The 12,690-nt window shown below is 35.1% G+C and overlaps 1 protein-coding gene across 2 annotated transcripts; it reads left to right on the top strand.

Moving 5' to 3' along the window:
- The first annotated feature begins 3,687 nt into the window (after positions 1-3,687).
- LOC107868028 (receptor homology region, transmembrane domain- and RING domain-containing protein 2) lies at positions 3,688-12,178 on the top strand. 2 transcript variants are annotated; one of them, XM_016714581.2, is made up of 5 exons: positions 3,688-4,260; positions 5,113-5,343; positions 7,840-7,941; positions 8,038-8,442; positions 11,169-12,178. In XM_016714581.2, the coding sequence occupies exons 1-5, from the start codon at positions 4,134-4,136 to the stop codon at positions 11,735-11,737; spliced, it is 1,434 nt and encodes a 477-aa protein (XP_016570067.1). In that variant the 5' UTR covers positions 3,688-4,133; the 3' UTR covers positions 11,738-12,178. The 2 variants fall into 2 exon arrangements, with proteins under 2 accessions (XP_016570067.1, XP_016570068.1); XM_016714582.2 differs by lacking the exon at positions 7,840-7,941 and having other exon boundaries at positions 3,704-4,260.
- Positions 12,179-12,690: the final 512 nt, after the last annotated feature.

Here is a 12,690-nt window from a genome sequence, read left to right as displayed (position 1 = left end):
AAAAACTCTATCTCTTGTCTTGTCTCCTTATTTTCTTGTTTACTGTAACCACTTGTTATTCCAATTACTTCATCCATAAATCTTTTCTTTATTTCAAAATAACGATATGCTCTAAAAAAGTAAAGGACAAGCTTCTATTCTAGAAGCGGTAGCTTTCCGCCTCCCTCGGGATGAGAAGATTATAAATTATTCATGTTGAACTACATACAATAATTATTGATTTTTTCTAATTTATTTTTTAAAATTTAAATTAATAAGGGGTGCAAATTAACTAATATGACCTTATTATCTTTTTAATATTGGTTACATGAATCTTACTCAGTTAATGTGAAAATTAATTACTACAGATATAATTGAAAAAAAAATTAACTTTTGATCTTTTATATATGTTGTTGTAAAACTAATACATGTGGATGTCCACTACTTATCTCTATTATTTTCCTCCATTATGAAGATACCCTCCACCATTTATGATTATTATTTTTGTAACCTTTCACATCCATAACCTCAACAACCTTTTGCATGCTCGACTCTATAAATACAGGCATAAGGATTCATATTGTATACACTTGTACACTTGAACAATTGGAATAAAGAAAAACTCTCAACTCTTGTCTTGTCTTCTTATTTTCTTGTTTACTGTAACCACTTGTCATTCCAATTACTTCATCCATAAACCTTTTCTTTATTTCAAAATAACGATACGCTCTAAAAAAAAAGTAAAGGAGAAACTTCCATTCTAGAAGCGGTAGCTTCCCGCCTCCCTTGGGATGAGAAGATTATAAATTATTCATGTTGAACTACATACGATTTTCATGTAATTTGTTGTTTTTTTCTAATTTATTTTTTAGAATTCAATAAAAAATGTTATAGATAATTTTATCCACACCTTTAAAACATGCATTATAAATACTAAAGTAGAAATTGGTGAATGATGTCATATAGTGTTGAAAATAAAGGTAGCGTCATTGATCGATATTGAATTGTCTTTGAAATTTCTTGATGGTAAACTAAGAATTTATTTTTAAGCATAACACTTATAGAAAGAAAGAACTAGATTGATTTTGAAATAAAGTTTAGTGAATTTAAGTTATTTTGTGAAATTTTATTTAAGGCTAAACTTAAATCATCACATTTAACTAGCATCAAATTATGACGGAAAGAATTATGAGTGAAAAATTAATTAATATAAAAAAGTCAAAATGACCTTCTGGACCCATGTACTATGTCAGTTTTGTAAGTTGGACACTTCTACTTACATGTTTGTCATCTGGATCCTTGAACTTATCAAAAAATAATTTTTTGCACCCTTTGACCGTTGACCTTGCCTATGTGGCAAGGTCATGGTGACTAGGACAAAGAGAGTGTAGCCACTCGCCTGAGGGTGCGAGTGTGGGTCAATTTTTGGCCAATTTTACATTAAATAATTAAAAAAATATTAAAATTTAAAAAAAATAATTAAAAAGGGTCCTTTTTTTTCCTCCATCTTTTTAAATTTAAAAATATTTTTAAAATTTTAAAAATAATTTTAAAATATTTTAAAAATTTAAAAAAAATAAAAAAGGGTCCTTTTTTCCCTCCATCTTTTTAAATTTAAATATATTTTTAAAAATTAAAAAATAATTTAAAAATATTTTTAAAAATTTTTTAAAATAAAAATATATTTTCCCTCCCCACCCCCACACCCCACCCAGCCTCCCCACCCCACCTCAACACCCGTCCAGCCCTTCCCCACCCTTACCCCAGCTTGTCCCCACCCAGCCCCGTCCCCACCCTCTCATACCTCACCAGCCCCGTCCAGCCCCTCCCCACCCTACCCCCAGCCCCGTCCCCACCCCAGCCCCGTCCAGCCCCCACACCTCACCCCAACACTCTTCCAACCTCCTACCCCCCCCCCCCACGTTCACTTTTTATTTTTTATTTTAATTTTTCCTCTCAATTCAATTCTTTTCATTTTTTTGATTAAAATTTAAATTTGAAATCTTTTTATTTTCTTGGGGATTAAAATTGAAATTTAAATTGAAAGTGAGTGATAGTGAATATTGAAAAAATTAGTGAATTTCACTTGAAAAAAATTAAACTTTTTGTGAATTTGTTAAAAATATTCAAATTTAAAAATATTTTTTTTTTATTATGTTTGTATATATGAATTTGTAGCTAAAAATTTAAATTAGTTGGAGAAGAATTTTAATTATTTGGAATGGATTTGATGTTTAATTTGTGAGAAAAAATAAAAACATGATTATTCAAATTTTTCTACAATTTATAATTTTTTCATATTTAATTAAATTAATTTTAATATTTAATTTGTTATGTAGCATTTTAAAAATGACTTGAAATTTGATGTAATATTTTTTTATTTTATTTTTTTATTTTTTATTTTTTAAAATGATGTGGCAGATGACGTGACAGATGTGTCAGGCGTGACAACTAACATGACAGCTGACGTGGGGGAAAGTGTGTTACACTCACGAAAAAAGGGTTTAAAATGTTGTTTTTTGGTGGGTTCAGGGGTCCAGATGATAAACATGTAAGTAGAAGTGTCCAACTTACAAAATCGACATAATACAGGGGTCCAGAAGGTCATTTTGCCTATAAAAAATATATATATTTCTCAATGTATATATTTCTCAATCTATATAAAAAAATGCATGCACAGTAGTTTATAAAAATGTCGAATTGCAATTATCATGATTTATCATGTTAGTTTATATAATATCAAATCACTTATTTTCTTTCAAATTTGTTAAAAATTTCACGCTAAGCTTGCTTCCTCATAAATTATTATTTTCTTTAAAATTTATCCAATTATTTGACTAAGGAACATAATAATTATGAAACTTATCAAAAAAAAATAAAATAATCAAGTGCAAATACGTTAAATTAATTATGCAACCAAGATAACATAAATTATGCTTATTCAATCAATTAAAATTATATTTGTTATATTGAAAAAGGTACAAATATACCCCTGAACTTTGATAAATAGTACAGATATACCCTACGTCATACTTTAGGTACAAATATACCCTTGTCTTTATTAAAAAAGTACATATATACCTCTAAAATTTGATAAATGGTACAGATATACCCCCATCATACATTAGATATAAATATACCTCTGAACTTTGATAAATGGTACAGAGATATCCCGTCGTACTTTAGGTACAAATATATACTTGTTAATGAAAAGATATATATATACCTTTCTCACTAATGACAGAACACGTATTACAATCACATTTTTAAATTTAATTTATCTCAACTCCACCCCAAAATAATTTTAATTTAACCCATAACCTAATTCAAATAATAACCCAAATCCGATCCGATCTAATAGAAAAAGAAAGAAGGAATGAACATGCGTGAATAAAGATGCGCCTTGAAGGTTTTATTAGACCTACTTAGGTTTGAGTTATTATTTGGATTGATTTGTGGATTAAATTAGAATTATTTCCGGATAGAATAATGATAAATTAAATTTAAAAAGGACAAATGAACAAGATTGTGATACGTGTCATTTATCAAAGTTCTCGAGTATATATATATTTTTTTATTGACGAGATATATCTATACTATTTATTAAAGTTTAGAAATATATATATATATCTTTTTATTAACGATAAATATATTTATACCTAAAATATAACGAATAATATATTTGTATCATCTATTAAATTGCAGATCGTACCTTTTTCGTTGTTATATTTAGAGTTTTGAGTCCGAGCTCCGAGCTTAGCACGGGACTCGTGCCACTAGTCATATATATACAGCAATTTTTTGCTCTCTTTCTTTTTCCCAAGCGTACTTGGGCACCAAAAATTCACGTGTCCTTCCATAAAGTTCTCCTTGTATCCCAATCACCAAAAAGGGGCGAAAATTATCGAGAAGCGAATGTTTCATTGTTGCTGTGCTGAGAATGGAAGCTGATGTTTCTATTCCTTAATCAGACAGAGTAGTAACAGGTTTCCTTTTTGTGGGGGTTTTTCTTGAGAAGTGTTTTTGGGTTTTATGAGATTTGGGATGTGATTATGGAGTCAAAGATGGTGAATTGACACCTTTTTTTATTTATTTCTGGGCTTTTAGGTTTCTTGTTTTCTTGATGATAATTGGCTGAAAGGGTTTTATTAGAGATGATGAATTTGTTGGTATTTTGGTACCTGTGTGTTGTTTGTCTTTTGGGTTGTAGAGCACTTGGTAATGTGGTTTTGATAGGAAAGAACAACACTTTATCCTTTGAAGACATTGAAGCTAATTTTGGTGAGTTTTGCTTATTCTTTTCTATTTACTATTCATCTTTGTTCTACTTGCTATGTTGTTGTTAACTGGAAGGTGACTTTGTTTAATATTTTAGTAGCTTATGAATACTCGAGATTTTTGTTAAAGGGCAGCTGGTGCACTAAAGCTCCCGCTGTGCGCGGTTCCGGGGAACGGCCGCACCACTTTATGCAGCCTTACCTTACTTTGCTAGAGGCCGTTTCTCTGACTTGAATCCATGACCTGCTGCTCACATGGCAACAACTTTACCACTTACTCCAAGACTCCTCTTCATACTGAATATTTTTGTTCTTTTTATTTAATTTTACCTGCCCCTGTTTCGTGGTAAACTAGATCCCATTTTCAATCCAGTTTGGAGATGACAATTGTTCATTGTTGGGAAATTGAAGTTATCTATGAAACTTCACTCTTTTATGCAATTTTACCCGTTTTCCTTTGTTGTGTGGAAAAGGAATCGAAGGATCTTTATTTGCATTGTGAGAGATTAGTGCAGATGGTACAGAAAGAACTAGCAGGCAGGGCTCAGCTCATGACTTTCTGTTATTGGCAATGGATTTGATCTTTTTTTTTTTTTTTTTGGTATTCTAGTTTGGTTTCACAAATTGGGTAATAATAAATAGTTACTTCCAGTTTGATTTTATTCTATGGAATTTATATATAGGTAAGTAAGAAAATGTGGATGGAGTACAATTTGATTCATGATAGTTTAATGCTGGTACTGTTGCTTTTTCGGTAAAAACTTAATCTTGTTTCTTAAAATTTCTTTTTGGCATGCTGTTTACTTTATTTGATGCTATCACAATTTGTACTAAATGAGTCTTTTTCAAATATCAGCTCCCTCAGTAAAGGGATCAGGCAAATGCGGGACACTGTATGTGGCGGAGCCTTTAGATGCCTGCACGACTTTGTCTAACAAGGTTGAACCAGTTAAAAATAACACCCATGATCTATTCTTACTGATAATAAGGGGTGGATGTAGTTTTGAAGATAAAGTCAGACAAGCCCAGGCCGCAGGTTTCAAGGCAGCCATTATATACAACGATGGATACGGTGATCTAGTTGCAAGTAATGAATTTCCGCTTGAAATTATTGATTTAGTGCATTCTGAGGTTACAACTTATTGGCAATATTAGATTTTTGTTAAATATCTGATTCAGTTCAAACTCTCTGGTTTCGACTTACTTGATACTTAGTTATGCAAGTGGCAAGAGGTCATAAAATGGATAATGATTTTTTTGTAAGCAGAATATCACTTAAACTGATCGAAGTCTTGTATCCAGCCAGCTAGTACTCCTGAATCCACTAATCTTGATTTATTGGGGTGGAAACTAGAAATTGATGTTGTGTTGTAAAAAGTCTAAACAGATTTTAATGAACTCTTCCTCTTGAATTTGTTAATTAGTGCATTGTGAAGTTAAAGTGTATTGGCAATTTAAGAGTTTATTCAGCTGAAACTAGGGTTTTGGGCTCTAGAATGAAGGCTGAAGTGGTCTGTCTTACTTGATACTTGGTGATGTATGTAGCAAGGTATCATAAAATGGCTTATCGATTAATTTTGAGCGGATATCACTGGAACTGGTCGAATTCTTGTATTCTGTCAGCTAATACCCCATAATCTTGATTTATTGGGGTACAAGGTGGTGCTCTCACGTTTACATAGGATTCACTGGCTCCACAAAATTGGTAGAACCAGCTATGTCACATTAGGTAATCTCATTAACAAAACTGCTTGGCTTTGCTATAAAATGTACACAATGGAAGATTTGATCCATGAAGAAGAAACATTGAAGCTTTGATCCCTTATCAAGTTTCTGTATGTGCTTTATGTCGGTCTGTGGCATCTATACTGTCCCATACAAAGAGTGTTGTCTACGAATATTATTATGAACAAATGAATATGGAATTTTATGAGTATAAATCATTCGTCTTCTTAATTTAATGGGCCTTAATGATTGTTTAGCTGAAGTGGATGTCTTTTTGAAACAAACGGTGCATAAACATTTTATTTTGATGCACTTTCTTCTTGCATAAGCAGGCATGATATGTTCAATCGATTGAAGTGTAAATAAGAAGAAACTCATATTTCTCCTTTCTAACAAAACAACGTTATCGAAATTCTGTAAACAAGAAAAATTGACTCGGCAATTTTTTTATTTTTTTTTGTACTTGAAAATTGGTAATTTTATTGATAAAGAGCACGCAAAGTTGCAAGAAAAATACAGATCAAATGCTAAAGTATGCCAATTGTCTTCTTGGAGGATCCTATTAGATGTAACAGTTCTCTGTTTTCACTAGTAAAATTCTGTTTACACCAAAAATAAAACAAAGAAAATAGATCATTTCGATCTTTTTTATAGAGAGCCTTCTTTGAGCTTGTTTGGATTGACTTATTTTAAGTGCGTTTAAGCCAAAATAGCTATTAAGCGCTTTTTGTAGTGTTTGGGTAAATTAAAAACTGCTTATAAGCACTTGATTTTAAGGTAAAATGATAAAATCCGGATTTGGCTAAGCCAAAAACCAATCCAAGCAGGCTCTTTGTATTCAAAGCACTTCAAACTCCTTTCCCTACAAAATGACCATCAAATACAAGATGGTGTAGTGTACCACCATTCCCTTCGCTACTTGTTCCTTCCCTTGATGTTCTAGCACTTCACGCAGTTGTGTCTCTGGGCATTCATCATTTAAGTCCCTACCATGTGAAGGAAACATTTCCATAATTGATCAGTAGTGTAGCAGTGTAAAAGCAAACGATCTCTATGCTCTCTGAACTTGATTCACACAAAAAGCACCTGGAGCACAATTCCAAGTTTTTATAAGTTATCCTGGTCCCGGATAGCAGTAGTACAAGTTCCTTTTTTTTTCTCTCTTGATAAGTGACAATTATACAAGTATGTTTATACGTCACGACTGTTTTCAGCTGAAAATTGTTTTGGAACTGGTAACTGGGTGAAAGGTACTTGAGGAAAATTGTTGAGAAATAGCAATTTTTCACTAACACTATCTAGTGCTTTTTGCTGTCCTGATGTTTTAGATAATGTAATGGTTTACTGAAATTTTGGGATTTAAGTCCTGGCATTTAATGGTGCATAAAAAGTAGGCAGACTAGACGAACATGTGGTTCTCATTAATTATGCTTGGTTGAAAAGACAAAAGGACATCATAAAGCAACAACGTTCTATATCTGTTGGACTTCTGATAATTCATGGAAGTAGCGTCCTTTGTTGATATATCAAGAGCTTTTCTCGAAGTTCCTTCTCTCTCTCTCTCTCCCTCCATGGGGAAGATGTTGTATTAAAATGTATCTGACTTGAAAATGAGATTCAAACTCAAGTTTTATTTGCAGGGGTTTTTCATCTATTTGTGTTATAACTGGAAACCATCTTCTGCTTAAAAAAATGAAAAGAAAAAGTAGCTTCAAAATATTTGAAGTCAGCTTGCTCATTTTATAGCAAGCTCAAACAAACACTTCTTATTTTGCTGGCAAGTATTTGATTTGTCAGCATTACATGTACATCTTCTATGCTTGGCTTTAGCCTCTAGTTTCTCAATGTAATGCATCAGGAATTTTCATGCTGAGAGCTGAGGAACTAGGAGCCAACTATATCACTGACCCTTTTCCCTTTGAGAAACCGAAAGAGAGAACCAAGAAATTGTCTGAAAGAAGTAAAAACCACTTTCAACTCTTGCTTCCTGTTGCTTAAGTTTTTAAAACCGTTGAATTTTGAACATCTAAGTTTTTTAACTAGTCACATGGTACAGTGGCAGGAAACTCTGCTGGTGTGAAGATACCTGCGGTGTTTGTTTCTAGAGCTTCGGGGGAAAGACTGAAAAAGCACTCTGCTGACATTGATGTTGAAGTATGGATAATCCCAAGTTTCGAAAACTCTGCTTGGTCCATCATGGCCATATCATTCATTTCGTTACTTGCTATGTCAGCAGTGCTTGCTACCTGCTTCTTTGTCCGTAGACATCGGATACGGAGAGAACGAACCCGGGCCACACGGGTTCATGAATTTCATGGAATGAGTAGTCGTTTGGTGAAAGCTATGCCAAGCTTGATATTTACGTCAGTTTTGGAGGATAATTGTACATCAGTAACATGTGCAATCTGTCTTGAAGACTATAGTGTGGGAGACAAGCTTAGAATTCTTCCTTGCCGTCACAGTAAGTTCTTCTCTCTTCCTGAGGTATTATGGTTTCCATCTTGTTCATATATATAATATTCACAGAGAGAGAGAGAGAGAGAGAGAGAGAGGTTCCATTTGGCACTTAAGTAAAAGCAATGAATGCGCTAATTCCTTAGGGTTGGTTCCTTCCATGGGAGAAGCTCTTTCTCTGTACTTGTGGTCGATTGGCAGGGTTTCCTATTTATGTTTTCAAGTTAAACCCTGGTGATTGAAATTGCCTGAAATAGCTGACATCAAGGTAGGTTATATGCATTATTGGTGGATTTCAGGGTTTATTACATATTTTAGGACCTCCACAGGGAATTTAGTAGTGGCATTTCTGGCTTTCCCTTCGTCTATGACATGGCCAGCGCCCAGCGCAGCCACATCTCAGGTAGCATGATGGATTTTGTGCTTGCTTAAAGATTGTTTTCACTTTCTGAACAAAAAACACTCTATTACCTGATCCCATTATTGTTTCTTGGTTTGTCCACCAATCTGTGTACTTCTGCTCGTGCCTTTTCTGTCTGTGAAAAGTTTATTTCATGTTCCCTTATCGGGGAAACACACTGATGTAACCCTATAACATGCATGCACTTTTGAAATGAGATTTTGCAAATTTATAACTCTGCATCATAATATTACTTACAAATGTAAGTAAATATTATTCTACCAGAACTTTTGGATGAATGTGTCGTTTATGTTTCAGCATATCCACTTCATGGAGTCATGGACCTTTTGAAATCTATGCAGATCTAGATGAACGGGAATTAATGCCGTCAAAGAAATCAGAAACCTTAGTCTAAAGCTGTTGAATAAATCCTTCCCTGGAACCTTGTTAGTGAAGTAATACTGTAGAAGTGGTCAGCTGAGTTAATTTCTCCAGGAGAGATCAAAAGTTCCTAAGCTGGGAGTTTGTAGCTAAGAAAGCCAAGCGAAATTTAGTTCAGGAGCATGTCATGGCTATCCTGCAGAGCTTAGTACACGTGCTGGGTTTGATTATTGTCATCTCTTACTGAAAAACCCTAAGCATTTTTGCTTTCATGTTTGATTGCAGAGGTGTAATCTTTTTTTGATTGGTAAAGGTGGTGTTTTATTGATGGAAAAAGAAGCAGCATAAAGAGAATGATGTTTAAGGGTACATGTAGGTTGTTTATATAGTGTTAGTCCAATGATGCTAGACGTGAGGTCGGCATGAAAGTGAGGCTTGATGCTCAGGTCATCCCCAAGAGAGGATGTTTCAAGTATCTGTAATCCTTAATTCAAGGTAATGAGGAGATTGATGATGATGTCACACATCGCATTGACGCGAGATGGGTGAAATGAAGGCTCGCATCTGGAGTTGTGTGATAGGAAGGTACCACCAAAGCTTAACGGTAAGTTCTTTGGAGCGACGGTTGGACCAACTATGTTGTATGGGGTAGAGTATTGGCCAATCAAGAACCTACATGCTCAGAAGATGAAAGTGGCGGAGGTGAGGATGCTGAGGTGGATGTGTGGGCATACAAGGAGAGATAAGATTAGGAGTAAAGATATTTGGGACAAGGTGGGAGTGGCCTCCGTGGTGAACAACATGAGAAGGTTGCGGTGGTTTGGGCATGTGAAGAGGAGAATGTAGATGCCACAGTGGTGGACAAGATGAGGGAAGCGGAGTTGCGGTGGTTTGGACATGTGAAGAGAAGGTTAGATGCCTCAATGAAGAGGTGTGAGAGGTTAGCAATGACGGATATTAGGAGAGGTCGAAGCAAGCCGAGCGAGTTATTGTGGGTGGGTGGGTGGGTGGGGAGGTGATTAGACAGATCATAACACATTTTAAGTTTACTATGGACATGACCTTAGATAAGAGGGTTTGGAGGGCACGGATTATGATAGAAGGTTAGTTGGTAGTTGAGCATTCTCTCACTTTCCCACAGGATAGGTTTAGTGATCGTACCTCTACCTACTTTCTTACTGGTAATATTAGCAATATTTTCGTAATTTCGCATTCTTCGATTTCTATTACCACCAGTACTTGTTTGTGCTTTGATTATCGCATTATTCCGTGGTTACTGTTCTTTCTTCTGTATGTTGTGTATTTTTTTCCATTTCACATTATTTCGTTGTTGTTACTGCTTTCCTTTCTGTATTCCCTTTTTCGAAGTGTTTTGAAATGCTTTTTATAAGCCGAGGGTCTATTGGAAACAACCTCTCTATCTCTAAGAGGTAGGGCTGGGTATGTTGCAGATTATTTTTATAGAATGGAACATGTAGAGTATTTTTATAGGTTTGATATTGAGATTGGTAATGTTGGTTGAAGTCTGATACATTTTGTTTTCTCTGTGAATAATGCACTTTACATCAAATGATCACACATGATGTTTTTTTGATAAAACTTCAAAGAGTCTTGTTGATTTTTTGCATTTTCCACTTTTAAAAATATGGAGCAATTTCAATAATTATATTCTGGATCCATATCGATGAATATTAGCTCTGCAAAAGTCATTGTCTAGATTCTAGGCAGGAAACTGCAGTAAAACCTCAAAGCTACCGTTAAAGTGTGATAGGAATATTATCTGCTGCTATATGTATGGGATTTAGTTTTTAGTTAATATGGATACTTTTCCCAACCTGGACAGTAATTTTGTTGATATATGCCATACATATCCCGTGTGTTCTTATCAGATTTTCTTCTCTACTGGAGATGAAGTCATTTTCCAGTAATGGATCTCCTCGGATTTTTTGCAGAATTTCATGCTATGTGCGTTGATGCGTGGCTTACATCATGGAGAACGTTTTGCCCCGTCTGTAAACGTGATGCAAGAACTAGCAATGGTGATCCACCAGCATCAGAATCTACACCATTGCTTTCTTCTAGTCTAGCTTCTTTACCTTCGTTGTCATCCCTAAGATCGTCATTAGCTTCATCATCAGCTATACAAATAGGCGAAGGAGCATCCCGATCCCCTTCAGTTTCTCGTCCTCAATCAATCTCTAGTACTCCTTATAACCACCAGTCGCTTCAGTCCTACCGTCAGTCACCTCATCTTACTATAAGCCGCAGTTCACTTGACCTTCAAAATGCGTCTTCCCAGAGATTTTGTGCATCTTATTTGATTTCCCCTCACTCATTGGGCTATCCTTCTTTTTCTCCTCTTAATTCAAGATACATGTCACCATATATTCCTAGTCCAGGAAATGCTTCGTCGAGTTATATTGGCTCATCAAGTCGGCATCCCAACCCACTGCAGCATAGTCAGTCAACCACTAGCTTTTCACCATTTGCTTCAGCCCAGTCTCTTCCGGGATGTGAGTGATGATCTGTTGATTCTGGGTTCAAGTTTGTGCTACCCTGTTTACAAGGATCAGTGTGGTTAGGTCATATTCACTTTAAATCACACCTAAAGACAGTGCCAACGGCTTTGGAGACCAGCAGCTCTGGCACATGGGCAGACGGAGGGATATGTCGGGAAGCCCTGGATTTGTATATTATTTGTGACACTAGTGTTTTAGATTTGGTTTCTATTCTGAGGTTTTTTACTATTTTTGTTTTGAGAGTGTACATGCGCAAAGCGATGGGTGTTGATGCTGTGTGCAGTACATGTACTTGTTTTGCTTTAGTGCTATTGGTGTTCCTAGCAGGCTCCATTTGCTAGATGGTTTAGGTTGTTTCGTTGAAACCTTTTGCTTTGGGCTCGAGCTTGTATGTATATATGGATAAATGACAGATGACTAAGGCTGCTATTTTGAATGTTTGAGCAGGATGCTTTTGTTAGGTCATTAATTTAGGGATAGAATACCTGTTTTATTGCGTCTTTTGGTCGGAGGAAGATCACTTTCTTTTTTCAGATGCAGCACTGAAGGGTCGTTTGTATTTTGTGGGAAGTTTTTGCTCAGCAACAAAAAGCTCGTAGTATTAGGTCATTTATAACAAGAGGATGAACAGGTTTAATGTGTCACAATAAGGATGATGCCTCAATCTCGGATCAATTGGAGTTTGTTATATGAATCTTCTCGAAACATATATTTTTTTCTAAATGTAAATTGATTCACCAAAAGAGGAAGAGAAAGATGAGGTGGGACAGAAGAATAAAGTGTGTTGTATCAAGGGGATGAATGCGGTCTTTCGAAGAGAAATAACTATGTGACGGTATAGGTGGTTAATGATATCTTTGGTATTGAGTTCAAGTAGTCTTCATTTGCCTTGACATTTGGCCCCATAATACAAGATTTTTACCAAGGCTAGCAGTTTCCAAGCCATCATTACTGA

This window comes from Capsicum annuum, chromosome 4 (genome assembly GCF_002878395.1).
Source record: "Capsicum annuum cultivar UCD-10X-F1 chromosome 4, UCD10Xv1.1, whole genome shotgun sequence".
NCBI lineage: Eukaryota > Viridiplantae > Streptophyta > Magnoliopsida > Solanales > Solanaceae > Capsicum > Capsicum annuum.
This window is presented reverse-complemented; position numbering and strand designations above follow the sequence as displayed.

Bases quoted from the DNA above. Each gene is read 5' to 3' on its own strand.
- LOC107868028 (XM_016714581.2), top strand. From the start codon at position 4,134: ATGATGAATTTGTTGGTATTTTGGTACCTGTGTGTTGTTTGTCTTTTG. The intron at 5,344-7,839 runs GTAATGAATTTC...GTAATGCATCAG, and splicing joins ATACGGTGATCTAGTTGCAA to GAATTTTCATGCTGAGAGCT. The intron at 7,942-8,037 runs GTAAAAACCACT...CACATGGTACAG, and splicing joins CAAGAAATTGTCTGAAAGAA to TGGCAGGAAACTCTGCTGGT.